Here is an 18,569-nt window from a genome sequence, read left to right as displayed (position 1 = left end):
TATAAGAATTACCTTGGTCATGATGTCTCTTTACAGTAACAAAGCCCTAACCAAGATGTAAGAATTGTGGCCCCGGGGAGTGGGGAGGTCTGGTGGGGTGGGGGTGGGGTATCCTCTTAGAGATGGGAGGAAAAAGTGTGGTATGGTGAACAGTTGGAGGGTGGACTGGGAGTAGGATAAAGTCTGGACTGTAAAAAAGGATTAAAGAAGAAAGAAAGAAAGAAAGAAAGAAAGAAAGAAAGAAAGAAAGAAAGAAAGAAAGAAAGAAAGAAAGAAAGAAGGAGTCTAGCACCCCCTCGGAAAATAATCTAGAGGAAATAACAAGCAAAGCTCAAATCCTAATGCTTCTACCCTTGAGAACTTTGACAACTGATACTCAGCTGGCACTGGCCTTTCTCTGATAAGAACCTTAACATCTACATTCATCTCTACTGTGCTGGAGCTGAGTATATTATCAACAGCCCTATAAGCTGATTTTTCATCCACTCACCCAACATTTATTGGATGCGTATTTATTATATGTCAGTCTCTTCTTCATACTGTAGATGATTCAAAGATGAAAACTAAGTACTTGTCTTTGGGAACTCACTGTCCTGGGAAGGATAGATTACATGAGATATCATCACATAATATAATATGTGCTGTATAGGTGTGGGAACAAAGCTATGTCTTGATAGCTCGAGGAGGGAACAATAAATGAGTCCATGAAAATTAAGTACAAATTTTTAATGAACGTGTCACATTTGAGTCTCTTGAAAGACTGGTAGGAAATTGGCTCCTAGGAGAAAATGAAAGTCAAGTGGATGCTGAAGTATTTTGAGGATGCAAAGTCCAACTTGGGTATGTGGACAGATGTGGAGAGACACAGGGCTCTGGGAGAACTGTAAAACATCAACAACATTTGTTATTCTGCAACCGCGGCCATTAGTCTGACCTCAACCTCAGCCTATGACCTCAACCTCGGCCTATGACTGCTGTAATTTTTGTTTAGTTTTATAAGACACACAGAATGGAATGAACATAATACTTGCTTAAATGGTGGAAGGTCCTTTGCTTTGAGATGAGTTCTGCAATTTACTGAACATGTAATTTTTGTGCAAACTCTTTAACCTCTTGAAACTTTCTACAATAACCTGATGCAATAATAGTGTTGCACTGCCATGCAGTGAGTTCTTAAATATAAATTAGGTATCCTATTTGAAAACATGTGTAAATTATGAGCCACTGTAAAATCATATGATACATTCAGCAAATGACCGCACCAGATTGATGATGTCCATAGCTGGGGATATGCACACCCGTCACTAACAAAGGTCAATGTAAGGGTTTGCCATCTGGGCAAAAGTGTGAAGGTATGCTACCCTTGTACATGGACAACTCCTATAGTCATGAAGAAGTGGGATTTTACTTATGCTACTTCTTCTTTAGGAAGCATAGTTATACTTTGGTATGCAGGAAGAATTTTTCTGGGACCTCCTATGGATACAACAAGCAAGTGGAGATGCTCACATTTCTTACATAAAATAATTTACCTACACACAATCTATGACTGTCCTTTGTACTAATATGTATGTTCCAAGTCATTTCTAGATCTCTTACAATACTTAACACAACGTAAATAGTAGATGCATAGTTGATTTATTATTTAAGGAATGATGGCATTTATAAAACGTCTGTCTATGTTTGGTACAGACACACTTAATTTTTAAATTTTTTCTACCTGTTGTTATATGAATCTACAGATGCAGAATTCAGAGGTAGACAGAGTAAAGTGTTCTACCTAAGTCAGAAGAAATGGGACCCACATTGCCTACACCTGTTAGCTTTAGGACTTGAACCAAACCAAACCAAACCAAACCAAACCAAAAAAACAAAAACCAAAAAAAACAAACAAACAAACAAACAAACAAAAAAAACAAAAATCAAAAAAACAAAAACAAAAAAACCCCTAACATTCTTTTGCTTCTTGTGTACAATACAAAAACCATCAAATGACCCAGAAGCTAACACATCAACCTTGGGTTTTGTGAGAGTTCAGGAAAATTTAATGGCAAGAGTTCTCCATCTGCAACCTAAATTAGCCAAAGTGTGCCACTTCTGCTCTGAGATTCCGGCTGTGCCAATCAAAAACAAGAGACACAAAATTCAATGAGAATTGGTTCTTTGGGTATCATAGCATCTTGACTTACAAGGTTTTAACCTTGGCCTCATGCTTCCTGTGGGGCCTGTTGCTGAAGTTGCTTAAGGGGTAGAAATATCAAGTAGTACATATATTTCTTTTTTCATTTGAGTTAAATTGAAAATGAAACATTTAACGTCCTATTGATTCTAGACATGTTCTGTATGCATTAAATTGAACTTAATGGACTGAGAAATGAGCACCACAGCACCTATAGGTAAGAATTATTTGCGTAAGGATATACTGCTTACATGCCCTTTATCTAGTAATATATGTATCTGTCTATGACAATATATAGCACTAAAACATTATGTTGAATATTTCTTAAATATTGAGAATCAATTTTCATTCAGGTCACTTAAATTCTGCTCACCATTAATCTGTCATTAGTTCTTGGCTTTGCTTCTCTTAAATATAGGTGTACAAGATTTAATGAACATTTTTATGATTGGAAACACAGACTAAGATTCTTAGCAGGAGGAGAATGTAGAAATATGGATGACCACATCGTATTTATGATATTCCAATCATAGTTACAACAGACCTTAATTTGGCTTGTTTCTGTATGCTATTAGTATCAATGCTTTTTCTAGTCTTCTCTTTTGTGATTGCACCCACCTCACAGGTTAAACAGCTACTAGTGAACCTAACATACTCAACCTCTATCCTTATTTTGAATGAAGCCTTCAACTAAAACTCACATATCACTGGACTACTAGAGGGAGATACTTATAGTTTTGTGAAATGTAACTCTGCGTATCTAACACTTAACTCATTGTATTCTGACAAACCTAAGCTTATTATTATACTGTGCTTCAAGTGTCATTCCTGGTGTGACCTTTCCCACACAGGTTCCTTATTCAGTCAACCACCAAGTCCTTATGTCACTGCCTAATGACAAATGGTCTACGTTATTTTATCTGAATGAGGATGTTCTGTTATGAACCTCCCCTGCTTCCCCTTCCTTCTTCCCTTTCCTCCTACCTCTGTCCCGTCCATCTGACATATAGGCATGCTTACTTTCATGTCTCTTTTTCCCAAACACATTTTCATAATGTAATTAAGATCAGAATTCTCTCTAAGGCACACATTTGGCTACATAGTTCCCCTCCTCCTTCTTAAATCCATAGGATATCCCAGAAGAATTCCTCATCCATACCAAAGTATGACTACACTTACTAAAGAAGGAACGGCATAAATAAAATCTCACTTCTTCAGGACTACAGTAGTTGTCCACATACAAATTTCTGAACAGATTTCCTAACATCTGGAGTCTGAGTTGTGGATTTTTGACAGATGCAAAGCATTCTTTCTGACTTGGTCTGCACCTGCTTCCCTGCCTTCCATGCACAGTCAGAGGTACTGTGTCTGCCTGAGGCTTTCCACAAATGCCATGTTGCCTCACAGCTCATGTCTTTTCTACATGCTGCACCCTCAACTCTTTCTCTTCACAGCAAGTTAGTTTCTGCTCCTGTTTCAAGATTTGATTTTTTTTCCCAGAACATCCCCTTTCAAGCCCAATTTGAAATAGTAAATGCTATTTTGAGTTCCTATACATTGACTACAAACCTTTATACATTGAAATTTTATTGGCAATTTTTGTTTTGCCTTCTCTGGACTACAGCATTTTAAAGAAAAAGACAATTTTCTCTTCATCTTTGCATTCACAACATCAAACCCAGTGCCTTTCATGTGGTTAATAATTAAGAATCCTTGCTAAATTGTCTTCGAGTTAAATTAATACATTCAATAGTTTTACATGACATTCCCTTTCCTTTGGCTGAGAGTTTTGGATAATTGAGTAGATTAATGAAAAACCTTGAGAGAATTCTTAATGACATGCTCTCCGTGTCAACCATAGGTTAGAAACAGGCAGTGACTACAACCATTATGTTAACAATTCCTGATGGAGACACATCAAAGCAAAATGTAAAAATTTTAAGATAGAAAAATACCAGTTTATGGGAACCAGTTAAAATTCCAGGATTGTATGATTTATTGCTGTCATACATAATAAGTGCTATAAATATGTTTGATGTATTAGACATGTAAATTTATGTGTAGATTATTACTAGTAACTAATGACTGTCAGATCAAGTCATTCACAGTCTTCATAGTGAACCCCATTCCAATTTTGGAATCTCTCTCATAAGAAAGAAACTTCTTCATACGAAAAATGCACTGAGCTGGGGAGATGGCTCAGTGGTGGAAGAACTTGATGTCAAGTGTGGGTACAGGGGTTTCAGATGCACAGAAGTTACATACAATGGCGAGTGAGTATGATAACCTGATTGTAATTCTAGCCTCAAAATGGGAGAGAGGGCACCCTCACTGCAAGCTGTCTGGCAAGACTAACTATTTGGGTAAGGCCCTATCTCAGTGAATGAAGTGGACAGGTCATTGGAGATAATTCCTAACGTCCACCTTATATTTCCACATGCACATGCACAAGCACACACACACACTCACATACAACATACAAGTGGAAAACAAGAAAGATGTACCATAGGATGCTGAGTGATCATCTATATTTGCAAGCACTGGGCTCATCATGCATCTCTCAGTATCACTTAGGAAGCGAACCAAAATTCTGTGAATGAGTGTTCTCCTTTGATCATTCTAAGACTCTCGGAAGCACAACTAAAAATAGTCTAATTTCTCTGAACAAACAGTAGGTGAAAATAAAGATAACCAACGTAAACCTACCTATCTTATTTCCTCTCTCTGCCAACTGATTCATCCTAGAAGGACCTATTAAAAAGAGATGTGAAGGAAAGTCTACACAATGTAAGGTTTTATAAAATGTCATTTTGATAGACTCCTTCGGTCCATTTGCCCGGGATGTATTAGTATGCATCTTTCTGGTCATATGTGCCTGCTTTGTAGACCTTCTGTTTATTTGTTGGGTTTTAGGCCTTCATCACTATGCTGGACCTTTAATTTAGGGAAACTTTTGCATGCACATTTCTGGAAATAAGGAATCTATTGTGTTTATTAAATTAAATGTAATTTTATTTGCACTGGAGAGTTCTCTTTTGATTAGCTTAGAAATAATTACACATTTCTTCTGAATTAAGAACACCATGAAGAAGGAAAAAGTCAAAAGATTCAGAGGTAAAAATTGTGGGTTTTGAGGCTGCCTAGGGTATATATTTACTTCTTTCTCTTCATTAACCTGCATATTCAAGAGCTAATTATTAAACGTCTCCTGTGTACCCAGGGTCTTGCTAAGTGCCCTGTCAACCTGTAGTTCTGTGGAAGTGAGCTTCTATACCCCTTAAGAGTAATTATTTAGAGTCACGAGTTTTTCCAGAACAGTTCAGAAAACCGTGGAAGAATATCAGCAAGGATCGGATCCACTCTGGGTGTGAACTTCACTTTGGGATTAAGGGGCAGAAAAGGGAGCCATGGGGAGGTGTGGCCAGTGAGGTAGATAATGCAAAGTCACACACTACCTTCCTGGGAAAGCTCTTCTTGGACCACTTGAGGCTCCAGTGACACTTTCCTGGATGTAATGATGCTTTCTTCTCTATTTCAGATCTGACCTTTCTGAGCTCAGTTGTCAGGAAGTCTCATTTCTCTTTCAAGGCTAGCAAGAGACTTTACTGAAGACCGAAGTTGGGAAAATGATGTGTAACAAATCCAGCTGCAAATACTACAGTGAAGGATAAGCTCTCTCCGCAGCTAGAAACTCAGCCCCACACTTTCTTACCTTTGCTCAGAAGCCAGCCAGAGCTGGAGTCCTGCAAATTCCTACAGTAACATATGCATTAAAAATTCCCTAGGAAAGAAAAAGAATTAGGTTGCATAGATTTCCCTTATTTCTTTATAATTTCTGATCTTTGGTTGATGTTTTGATTTTTAAATATTAGTAATTACATGTCACCTTAGAAATGAAGGGATAAAATTTAGAGCTAAGATGAAAGGATGGACTATCCAGAGACTACCCCATTCGGGAATCCATCCCATCATCAGCCACCAAACCTAGATACTAATGCTCATGCCAACAAGATTCTGCTGAAGGGACCCTGATATTGCGGACTCTTGTGAGGCTATGCCAGTGCCTGGCAAACACAGAAGTGGATGCTCACAGCCAGCTATTGGATGGAACACAGGGTCCCCAATGGAGGAGCTAGAGAAAGTACCCAAGGACCTGAAGGGGGCTGTAACCCTGTAGGTGGAACAACAATATGAACTAACCAGTACCCCCTGAGTTTGTGTCTCTAGCTGCATATGTAGCAGAAGATGGCCCAATCGGCCATCATTGGGAAGAGAGACCCCTTGGTCTTGCAAACTTTATATGACCCAGCACAAGGCAAGACCTGGGCCAAGTAGTGGGAGTGGGTGGGGAGGGGAGCAGGGGCGGGCGGGGGGGGTATAGGGAACTTTTGGGATAGCATTTGAAATGTAAATAAAGAAAATAATAATAAAAAAAATTTAAAAAATTAAAAAAAAGAAATGAAGGGATAATGAAATTAAATCTCATTTCTTGTGAGAAAAAAAAGAATGAGGTTGAGATTTTAACAAAACATTGAGTGAAAGATGCCAGGTTTGGGGGATATGTAGGTGTATGTGCTTATTTACACAGGGTTTCAGAACAAGCAAAAACTAAGTTTTTCTGTTAGTTCAGTCATCCCTAGTAGAGATATCTTATATGGTGGTGATGATATTAGCTTAGGAGCACATGAGAACACCTCGGCTAACTGGGACTCATTCATTCTATGATATATCCAACATTATAAGTATGCTTTACAGTGCTTGCTTTTCTGTGTCATTGATGAAATTCAATTAAAAGTTCAAAAATACTAATTGATGCCCATTTTATTATAGGGTGAGACATAATAGGCAAATGTGGAAGCAATCTAAAAAAATGTCTGTTGGGGCAGATAAACAAATAACAAAGGGTGTATGCATATAATGGGAAAAGAGTCAGCCTTCAGAAAGGAATATACATGGTAAGGTAGGTGAACCGTGAGTATACAATGCTAAGTGCGAGCAGCCAGTCTGTCAAAATAAACACCATGTGATCCTGTTTTTATAAGGTAACTATAGAGGAGACTAATTCAGAAAATCAAAGTATGGAGTAGTGACTGCCCAGACTGGAGAAAGAAAGAGGAGTTACTGATTAACAGGCACGAAGTGTCAGATGAGCAAAAGGATAAATTCTAAGTACTCTGTACACAATGTTTTACCTAAATCATCACTACATTATCGAACACTTAAAGTTTTATTAAGAGAGTTGATATCATGTTAAATGTTCTTACTACTCTGAAATAAAATAATATAGTCATACATATCAAATTGCTCATGTAAAGGAGGAAAACATTTGTCCTTGTAGACAGTATTCACAAAATATCTACAGAGCTATTAATAAGTGAACCTTTATAGTGATCTGGTGCATTTGAGCTACCAATAGACATAGATCATGTCTCGATATTGATTACTGTAGACCAGATTATCCAGTTGAATCCCAGTTCTTGTGATAGCTAAATATACAATTGTTCAAATTAATCAATGTACAAAATTTATAGTTCATTGTATGTCTGAGAAGAGGAGTAAAGTATCTCTTTCCCTCACCTCACCTCTTTTATATTCTTAGAACCCGCTTTCTCTCTCTCTCTCTCTCTCTCTCTCTCTCTCTCTCTCTCTCTCTCTCTCTCTCTGTGTGTGTGTGTGTGCACATGCGTGTGTGTTTATGGCATATGCATATGTGTGGTATAAATGTACAGAGGTCAGAGGAGGACCCTTGGTTACCTACCATCCTTTCCCCTGTTCCTCTGAGGCAGGTTCTCTCCCTGATCGGGCAGCAAAGCTCAAAGATCATCCTGTCTCTGGCTTTCACACACTAGGGTTACAGGCACATGAGAACCGTGTTTCTCTTCCCCTTGTATTACGGGTGCATGGATCTGAACTCAAGTCCTTGGGGTTGTCCAGCAATGTCTCTTAACACTCAGCAATGTTGCTAGCTCCTAGAGAACATGTTTCCAACTGTATTTAGATGCAGTCAAACCTGATGCAGTCCTAAGATGTCCTTTTATGTCTCTGGAAAACTGTGAGAGTAACAAGTATGGTCCTAGTCAATAGCCTATATGCTCCTGGTTTATAGGCCCTAAAATATAGATTGCATGGTAAGCAAAGAGTATCTTTCTGAGTTGACACTCTTTCAATTGACATATGATTTTGATGACTGGCTTTTCTTTGGAAAGAACAAATCAATGGTGCAGGACATGCAATTGCAGATGTATGCCCTGGTTTTATTTGTACAGTGCAAAGAGGAAAATGTATCATCCCATGCTACATTGGTGGTGTGAAATATCGTAATTCTTCGCTCTGTTTCATTTTTAAAGTTATGAGTTTACAAATGCATCATTTTGCAGAGTTGCTGCTTTGAGCTGGACTCCCAGGATGACTCGAATCCAAGACATTTTATGAAAATTGAACAACCGGTCATGATGTTCTCACAAAACTACCATGGAGTTCTAACACTAGAGTCTATGTAGTCAGTGACTTGACTGCTGCTAAATGCTATTTTACTGGAGGAGTTAGAGGGGGAAATGGGACCCTAGGTGGCTCTTTTCTCACTTACAAGTAGCATAGGGAACTCTGTTCCTTCTATGTATATCCAGGGTATGCTTTGTGCTCAGTAACTCATGAACTCAAGGGTGTGGGTAGGGATCTACAGCAAAACCAAGCAATTAAGGCTAACATTCCTGACAGCAGAATATTTGTCACACTGAGCAAACATGCAATTGAGTGTTGAGAGACTCCAGGAACATTTCAGTGTTCTCTTGGGATCTGAAAGCTGCTGTCAGCCCAACTAACAGGGTACAAGAATGCCTTCCATAAACAAATGAAGTGGCTTGGAGAGGATTCTCTTCCAGCCGTGTGAATGTATCCTGTTGCACATCTGGATGCCCAGGGGGAATGGTACTCTGAAACTCCACGCCAGATAACAGGTAGGTCAGTGACAAAGAAGCCTTCTCAAGTGGAAATATTTGTCTGGCTGAAAATGAAGAGGCAAGACAACCTCATTGGAAAGCAAGCAAGCAAAATCTCCCACGTTTTCACGTTTTTACATTTAATAAGAGATGCCTTTTTCTTTTTTATATATACATAAATTTTACATATATACATAAATTTCACTGTCACTGCAGTGATTTTTAGACTCCCCAATAGCTGGGCTTCCATCCCCCTCTGTAAGTCTCCTTTGCTCGTGTTCTCTGCCTCCCTCTGAAATCGATGTACCACATGAGCCACAAATGATTAGGGATGGGAAATTAAAGCTATGAACAAGCAGAACTAATGAAATGTTTCACGAGAAAGCAAAAGTTAGATAAGAATTATTGTTAGCTAGATGAGTCTGTTCTTGCTAGGTTAAAAAAAAGAGAGTAGAGTGTAGGTGATGGATGGAAATATCAAGTGTTTTCCTTAATGACAGAACTGTAAATCTTCTATAATATTTATAGCTTTTCACAATTCTCTATATAGGCTTTCACTATTTATACATATACATATATATGCGCATATGTACCAAAGACATCTTTTTATTGCAATTTACACATTGCATACCTCATATTTACATAGCCATCTCAACTGAAAAGTTATATAGAAGATATGATCTCACATATTTTTTATTATTCTCTTGTGAAATTATCACACAAGAAATATATATTGGGCATTGACTTCAAAATTAATCTCATGAACTGGCTGAACAGGCAACCATCCTGATATAATTTACATAAATTTAAAAAGGGACCCTTGCTATACCACATACCTCTTGATTACTGATGCTTTACCAGGCTTCTCTCATCTTCCATTCCACAGTTGAACCTGATAGTGTATTGAGGGCCCATTGATGCGTCCAGCAGGGAAAATACCACCAGAAGGAGAGAACTGTAAGCTGTAGAGATGCACTTTCAAACTCTGGGAAAATGCAGTTCACTTGGTACCAGAGGAAGGCAGAGGAAAGAGAAACCCCCTGGTCAGTGAACTGACTATTGAAAAAATAGCTGATGTGACAAGACAAAGAATCCTTGCACACTATAGACTTGACCCATTTTTTTCCTCTTTTGATTAATTTCAAGACCCTGGCTTTGATCCAGGCACATGGTTAATGATTTGTATAAGTTTCATTGTCAGCAAAATGGGGTAGTTATATGTCCCAAGCACTGTTAACAGAATCCCCCATTACAAGTTGAAAGAGGACACTGGCCACTTTCTTTATTCTTTATTTTCTAGTATATTCTTCTTGTAAAGCTCAAGCACAAGTTCTATGTTCCAGAAAGCCTTCCCATGTGCCTAGGCTAGTATATGGCTATTATGTATGTCCATACTTGGAGCATGGCATGTACCTCTCTATAGCTGCAACCTTATATGCTTCTTGACAGTAGGAATACAATATGCCACTCAGTTCAATCAGTCATACTGAAAAGCTGCTTAGGGACAAAGGAGTGGCTTCTTAATTAATATGACAAATAGAAAAAGATCAAATTGCAGCATTTGTCTCAGCTGCACTTTAACACAAAGCTCTAGGGAATGTAAGTAACAATTTTATTAATATAGTGTAATTTGTAAAGAAGTATGTCGGTTTTTCTGGATTAAGGAGTAGTCTATAATTTTTTTCTTAGCAGCACAGGTTTCTAATATTTGGATTATGGAATTACAAGGTAGAATGAACTTTTGAGTGATGGCTGAAAACATATAGCAAACAATGACCTCTGAAAGGGACACCATCTCCAAAATGTAGGTGGTTGAAGGGAACTATAAGCTAACTAACCTGCATGCATGGTTACCTGTCCCTTGAGACGGTGGCTACTGGAAGCTGGAGATAGGCCTTTCAGCAAGATTAAAGAGATGCTATTAATTGCTATTGATCATGGGTCAACAAATTAAATTGCACCTGCAACTGCCTCTCCAGGTCTAAAGGAGAAATGCCATTAATGGGTCTGGCTGACCCAATGTTGTGATTAATTTAATAGGAAATGAAACAACAATGAAAAGCATATTGTATGTGGTGTGTGTGTGTGTGTGTGTGTGTGTTTTCACATGCATGCATACTCTGTGTACATTTAGAAAGTTAGGTAACTTGGAGACCTCTTTTTTTGGATCTAACTACCCTGTTACCCCTATATGTTCCATAGAAAAACAAACCCAGATGGCCACAGTGGATATCTAAATAATTCTATTATTAATCTGTCTATTTATTTAAAGGGGTTCGTGTCAGGGTAAGGAATAGAAGCTATGAGTACTTTTATTTCACAGTATGCAGATATATTGTAATAAGAGCTTAACATTTGCAAAAAGAAAAAATAATTAAAGAATTGTTTTCTTCTTACCTTCCAAATACAGACTTTCTTTTCAAGAATACTATACATAAAAGTCCATCTGATCAGTAGTGACATTTGGCTATCCAAGTTGTAATTGCTCAAGTCAAGATAAAAGTAGGTTGGCAAACAGGTGTGGTGTCTGGGAGACAGATACATCTGTATTGGACTCTGAGGTTCTAATATGTTACTAGCAACTTTGGCATAGTGTCCTAACATGAGATCAGGTGCCACTCCAAGTAAACTATAGGCTTCACTTTATTGGTTGTTGTCATTGGTAACAACATCCTTCTAATGTCATGAACCAGTGATGTGACTACTTTTATTCTAGACATCTTATTTGATCCTCAATGAAGTACTGTTGTCCGAACTGATGTGTTTGAGTCTCACTCACACTAGATTGGATTATTGTTATTTCTTTCCCAGGCTTCTGTAGTTGTCTACCATTAGTGTCCCCACCTCTCTGGTCTCCAATTCATTCTTCACTCTGTTGTCACAATTGTCTGTAAGATATGAATATAACCATCCCACCTTCTTTCACTTATTACTACAATGAATCCACAAAGCCAATAAAAGGCAAGTTCGGTTTTTTTAGTATGGTTTTCCAGGTCTCAACAATTGGGTTTTCTTCCCACATGCATCTTTTAGTATATGCCTGCATCTGGAGCCTCATACTTGAATCATATCTGATTGCTTGTCACTCCCAAAATATACCATTTATTTTCCCTAAATATATACATAAGTCATACCTAAGATACAATATTGAAATCCAGTATCACTTAATCCATCTCTTTTCTAATTCTTCCAGTCTTAATAATGGCAGCTGATCTCCAATAGGACCTTCTAGGGTTTAAATTAAACTACTTTATGGGATTCTTCTATTCAGTGCTTTCAACTATATGCTATGAAGACAGTTCTGCTTAGACATGTAAGCCCAGGAAAACCAAATGTTCCCTGGCTTCTGTGTTAGAGTCTGCAAAATGGCGATTCAGTCAATAATTTCATTACAGCTATGGGGATGACAGAAGTCACTGCCTTATGTATGGCATCTAATACAGTGTCTGATACACCAAGAAACTCAAGTAATGGCAGCTGAGGCTCATATTATATTTCCTCCCACTCCTGTTGCCGTATATGTTCATTTACCTGAAGAAAAAAAAAGGTCTTTTATTGGTATACTTTTCAGCTTTAAGTTAATTGTAATAGGGTAGCTGTTTGAAAGTGAGTCTACTCAAAGCCTATTTGTAGTGGGGGTATGGGAGATAGTTAGCATTTGAAATGGAAAGAATAAGAAAAAAAAATCAAAACAAAACTCATGCCATAGCCACTACTGAAAGCATTTGTAATAGCAAATAAACTGAACCCTTAAAATTCAGCGGTAAAAATTCGAAGGAGTTCACTGTATGAAGAGGAGGGGAGGGGTGGGCATATGCATGTGTGCTTGTGTGGAGACACACACTGTATTTCAGTCCATGTGTAAGTTGTGCCTATAAGTCAATTCAGGTGTTTTCCTTATTGTTCCCTGTTTATTGCACCTGCTTGTATCAGGTTAAACTAGTCAGCCCACAAACCACGGTGATTCTTCTGTTTCACTTGCCATCCACAGGGCTGCCAGGCCCAGGTTCTTAATTGGGTGATGGGGATCTGAGCCCAGGTCTCCTGTGTATGTGGCAGACACTTTACTCACTGAGCTGTTTCCCTATTCCCCAATTCAATTCACTTAACTTTTATAGCTCGTCTGCCTTCTTGGTGCATAGCATTGATCATGGAGCCAGCCTCAAGTGTTTATACCAGAGAGGATGTTTTGGGGGTCAATCTGATGCATATAAAAAGATGAGGTCAGCAAGCACAGGTGAGTTGGACGAGTCAGAGATAACATTTTGTCTTTCAAAATCACGAAGATACTTTTTAAACGAAGAGTACTATTCTCAACACCCAACATTAAAATGGCATCAATAGATCTGTGTCTTGGTTCATAGTTCTCTCTGCTTCTGAAGTGTCTGCTGTACGAAACTTTGAAGACATAGGGAGTAGAAAGTTCACCGTATGGGGAATTGAAATGCAAGGAAGTCTAATTTTGTTTTATGAAAATGTTGCCAGGATACAGGTGTGTCTTTATGTTCTTAGGGACACAATGCTGATATTTTCTGAGTAGGTATTCCCTCCCCCCCATTCTCTAGTAATGTAGAAAATGATGGTAGTTATAATAATATAATGTTGTTCACATAACTTTGCATTAGGCAGCCGGTTTGTCTCAAGGAGCATGACAATAACATTTCATTATGACCCCTGTGGAGAGTTTGTGTACAAAGAAGACAAGGAGGTATGTGCCCTGGGTGCTAGGTGTGTGCCCTGGGTACTAGGTGTGTGCCCTGGGTGCTAGATATGTGCTCTGGGTGCTAGGTGTGTGCCCTGGGTGCTAGGTGTGTGTCCTGGGTGCTAGGTGTGTGCCCTGGGTGCCCTGGGTGCTAGGTGCGTGCCCTGGGTGCTAGGTGTGTGTCCTGGGTGCTAGGTGTGTGTCCTGGGTGCTAGGTGCGTACCCTGGGTGCTAGGTGCCAGCAGTGCTGCTTACTGTGAACCTGACTCTTTGTTGCTTCTTGGAAGTCAATTGGTGAAGTTGAACAAGGATATGGAAAGAATAATTTTCTCAGTAAAAATGTTCAAATAACAACAGACCCAGAGGTCTTGTCGGAGTTCTTTAGCTGTGGCTGGCAAGGTTCAAATCTGTATTTTAGACTTAAAAGGCACATCAACAAATATAAGGCCATTTTGGATTATAAAAACATACTTTCTTCTTATATGTCTTTAAAAAAATCTTTTCAATATGGACTGCATATTGGATAGTCCTAAGGTTACTAATTTTGTTGGGTTTGATAATATAACAATACAGATTTGTAAGAAAATACCACCTTTAAAAAAGATGATTATGTTATTTCAGAGATGAATGAATATATGGTCGATATCATGGATAGAAATTAGTAGGTTAGCTATTCTGCAAAATCTTAGTAACTACTGGATTGGGACAATGAGGAAGTAGAGGACCCTCATGCTATTTTATTGACTATTTGAACATTTTTATAATCAATTTCTGCATGGCCACTTTCCATATCATGCTGTCAGGCGAATTAGCCAAAGCATTAGTCTCTGCATTTTGGTGTTCTCCGTAGTAACACAGGCAAGATTCCTTCCTCATAGGTATGTGTGAAGACTGACCGTGAGGCTGTAGTCCGTGTGGCCAACACTGCGTTTGGCATTCCTGAACACTCAAACACGGTTGCGCTGAGAAAGTGTGGAGAAAGAGAAGGTGTTTGTCCCAACCACTTAAAATACCCTCACTTGCAGTTTATTTGATCCTCGATTTCTGACACATCCCAGCTCAGCCTCATATTTTGAAAAATGAAAAAATGCACACAGGTCAATACTACAGTATTGACTAAGGAGTAGAGAAAGGAGAAACCTGGGAAGTAACATATAGCACAAACAATGTTCACTGGTTAACACACTTTATATTTAACAAAATAATTTTTTAATAATATATTCTTTTACACATCAAATATTGTTGCTAGAATCCCTTTTTGTACAGTTTAGTATTTAGTGGTTTTTTTTTTTTCTCTCTCTCTCACTAGTTTTCAGGCACACCATTTTTCAAAGGTTTTAGAAACTGAATCAGTTTAACAGGCATTAGCTGACAAACCAGATACTGATCCCTTATTTAAACATAGTTGAATTTAAAGCCGAGAGCCCAAGGCAGAGGAGAAATGATAACAGAGGTAACTGTGGCTGCAATCAAAGCCTTAAAAAGAAACAACAACAACAGAACAGTTAGACCAGAAGAACTCCGATGTTCTGAGCTTGGAAAGAATTTCTCGGTGACCTGGTAATAGGAAATTGTTGAATGTTTATCCATTTATGAGAAATCCTCCCACAGAAATTCTGCTTTGTCTCTTCCTAAAGGTGGGAAAACATTGGTGCTTGGGAGTGTTAAAGGACAAGCTGTGGTGAAACTGAACAACCAAAAGAACATGACAAACACACAAAAGAAACCGAGCCCAAACCCGACACAAACAATGATAAAAATCCCCTTCTCAAGTTTGTCACAGAGGCCACTATTGATCTGCCGGCAGCTGCGAACTCTCTGAAGAGTCTTGATGGTTGTTACACTCTAGCCTACCGAATCCTTGCTGAGAATATCAGTGGGCTCAGACTTTGATGCAAAATTTCTGTACCTTGGCTTCCAAGTTACACATTCTGTCTCTAACAAGGACGTAGTAACTCCTTAATAATGGAGAAGGGTCTAGGCTACATGGCTCTCTCTATTAGCAATATTTTTCTCAGTTTTAAACCTTATTCCTGTCATTTATTATAATAATAGTTATTATTATTATTATTTCTTTCCAAGAATGTGAGTTTTTGGAACTGGCATTAGGCAACCTCAGGGCAAAGAAAGCTATATAGTACAACTCTGTCTAGACATGGACTGAAGTATGGAGTGCCTTTGCTTTTGAGTGTAGGCATAAATCATGCAGAATTGCTCATGAATGATTCATGGCTGTCTCTATGATGTATCCATAGTGGGAACTGAAAGGCACCAACCTCGCAGCAAATTGGTGTTCTAAAGGAAGGCGGCCGGATGTTCTTCCTCGGATGGCACCAGGATGGTTATTTGTATCATAACACAAGCACAGTGTGTGTAAAAGTGTCAGGTCTGGCTTGTCAGCACATTAATTTTGGAAATGACAACTCTTTCTTGATGACAGGCAGTGCTTCCAGGGAGGGGAGGCTGACAATTTTGAATGAGAAAACTAATTTATGAGACTAAAGAAACTGGTGTCTGGAGAGTGGGTGTTAGAAACATCACTTGACAGGGAGGAGATTGACCCTTGGGGTTACTGTTTGTGTGTGATCCAAAGGGCTCAGGGGCTCAACAAAGCCGTATGTGGGCAGTTGGAGCTGTCCAGATTGTTATATGGCACACATGATATAGCTGCGTGACACAGCTCCTCAACCAGGTGACATTTTGTTCCCTACCCACACCTGTTGAGGACTTTTGGCTATATCTGGGGACATTTGGTTGATATAACTAGTTGGGTGTTCCTGCTACCTGGTGGATGAAATCCAAAAATGTCGCTTAGTATCGTAAGAGCGGGCAGCACGCCCCCTACCAATCTAGCCCCAAATATCAGAGATTGACACTGAGATATCTTTCTATGTAATGCGGTCCTTCACAGAAGCCACATGAAGTGGACATTAGGGGTGGGAGCAGAAAACAGGAAAAAGAAAGACAACTGGAGATGAAGAAAACTTTGAAGTTTCCTAAGGACCCTATCAAATCTGCACCAAGGATTTTAGGACAGAGAGTGGAATAAATGACTAGGCCATGTGGTCTCAGAGCTGGGAATTTTGCACTTGACTAGAGGTGGCATCAGATACCCTGTGTGTTTCTTTTATTATTATTATTATTTTCCATTATTAGGCTAGCAGCATTACCAGGGCAACCTTGAGACTCTTCAAAGGTTCTCTTTAATCATTTAGTATCTATTATATACATTAAAAAATGTTCAACTAATGAAATTGTATTGTGCAAGACTCACTCTACCCTAGTCTTTAATTTACATCAGCACTTAAGGTGGAAAGAGTGTCCTGAATCTGGATTTTTGATTTAGGGCTGAGTGGTTGTTACTGTAACGTGGAAAGCTCAGTCCTGAACCATAAAAACTGCTGTGGATAGGACTGGCTCTCAGCCAAACTGGAACTTGAAAGTCAGAAATGTTTAGAAAGATTGATTCACAGTGGGGCTGCTCACCCTGGTTCTGGTATTTATATCGCCCGATGACAAGGTGGGCTTTGTTGTGTGTTTAATTATAAACCAAACTCAAGGCTGGCATCATGAAGAAGTCCGATGATTAAATGCTACACTTTTAAATACCCGTCTCTGTGGGTTCTTCGGTCAACACATGGTGTTCTCGCTCACCTACTTGGTTCTGATAGGCAGTTTCAAAATTTTATGTGTGAAATGCGTGGTCTGTAAGAATCAACAGTGAGCCCCAACATATTGGACAAAATACCTATTCCTTACCTGATCTTCAGAGGTCCCAGTTTACCTCTCTATTTCTTAGCCTACAGACATAACTACCCCCAAGAAACCCAAGACTTGGACACTCTTCAATCTTTCCCCTCTGGAAGGATATTTTCCCACAAAGTTTCTTTATCAAACACTTCTCATGAAAACACAAAACTTTACCATGTAGTCCAATCTGACCCCTTTAGATTCCAAAGGTAGAAAACATACAAGAGAGAAATGTAGGGTGCACACCAGAGGAAAGATGGAGTGAATCAAGGGACGTGAGGCATCAGGTCAGAGGCATCACCTGGGAAGGAGCCTATCCAAGGCTGTTGTCTTTCTTTCTTGTCCAAGAAAGCTTGGTTGTCTAGTTACCATCAAGCATTGGCAATTACAAAAGTGGTGTAGATAGCTATATGCTATGTATATTTTATATAGCAAGAGAAAGAGAGAGAGATTTCCTCTTCGTAAAATATTCACTTTTGTCAACCCCAGAAGGTTTTGCTGGTGACCCTGTTGTAGCTGGCAGGGCTTGGTCTGCTCATTCTGTTGAGCGCGATACGTGTGCAGTGTAGAAGCCATAGCATCCCCTCCTAGAACTTGTCACTGGTTGGGAGTCTGCCCTACACAGTCAGCTTGCCTTGGCATTCGCGCTTTGAACACTGAGCGGGTTTCCACCAGTCCCCGTTGTGACAGTGACAGATGTTACAGTCGTCCACTTTCACTTCAATGCCAGCTGGAATTATTGTAGTTCCTGCAAAGCAGTTTGGACCTGGAAGACACACATGTATTAGTTAGTGCATTAAATCTGAGAGCCTCCCCTCTACCCTCTCTTCCTGCTTCCCAAGAACAAGCCCATTGCAAACCATGACTGAGAAGGGCAGGCTGTGCCAACAGCTTGTCATCAAGGAGTTTCTAGTCAACCTCTTCAGATTCAAGCTTTCAACCCCATGATCTTTAGCACACAGTTTATATTTCCTATGATTATCACACACACACACACACA

The 18,569-nt window shown here is 39.2% G+C and overlaps 1 protein-coding gene across 3 annotated transcripts in view; it reads right to left on the bottom strand.

Annotated features, from left to right (window-relative positions):
• Positions 1-15,005: 15,005 nt before the first annotated feature.
• Vwc2l (von Willebrand factor C domain containing 2 like) overlaps positions 15,006-18,569 on the bottom strand; it is a 156,077-nt gene continuing 152,513 nt past the window's right edge. For 2 of the 3 annotated variants that reach the window (XM_021198805.1, XM_021198808.1), the window contains one exon: positions 15,006-18,335. In XM_021198805.1, the coding sequence (XP_021054464.1) occupies positions 18,187-18,335 (149 nt within the window). In that variant the 3' untranslated portion in view covers positions 15,006-18,186. The remainder of the gene's footprint in view (positions 18,336-18,569) is intronic. The other variant, XM_029538877.1, reaches the window with a different exon arrangement.

Source organism: Mus pahari, chromosome 5 (genome assembly GCF_900095145.1).
Source record: "Mus pahari chromosome 5, PAHARI_EIJ_v1.1, whole genome shotgun sequence".
Lineage (NCBI taxonomy): Eukaryota > Metazoa > Chordata > Mammalia > Rodentia > Muridae > Mus > Mus pahari.
Note: the sequence above shows the minus strand (reverse complement) of the source record. Positions and strands in the feature narration are given on the sequence as shown.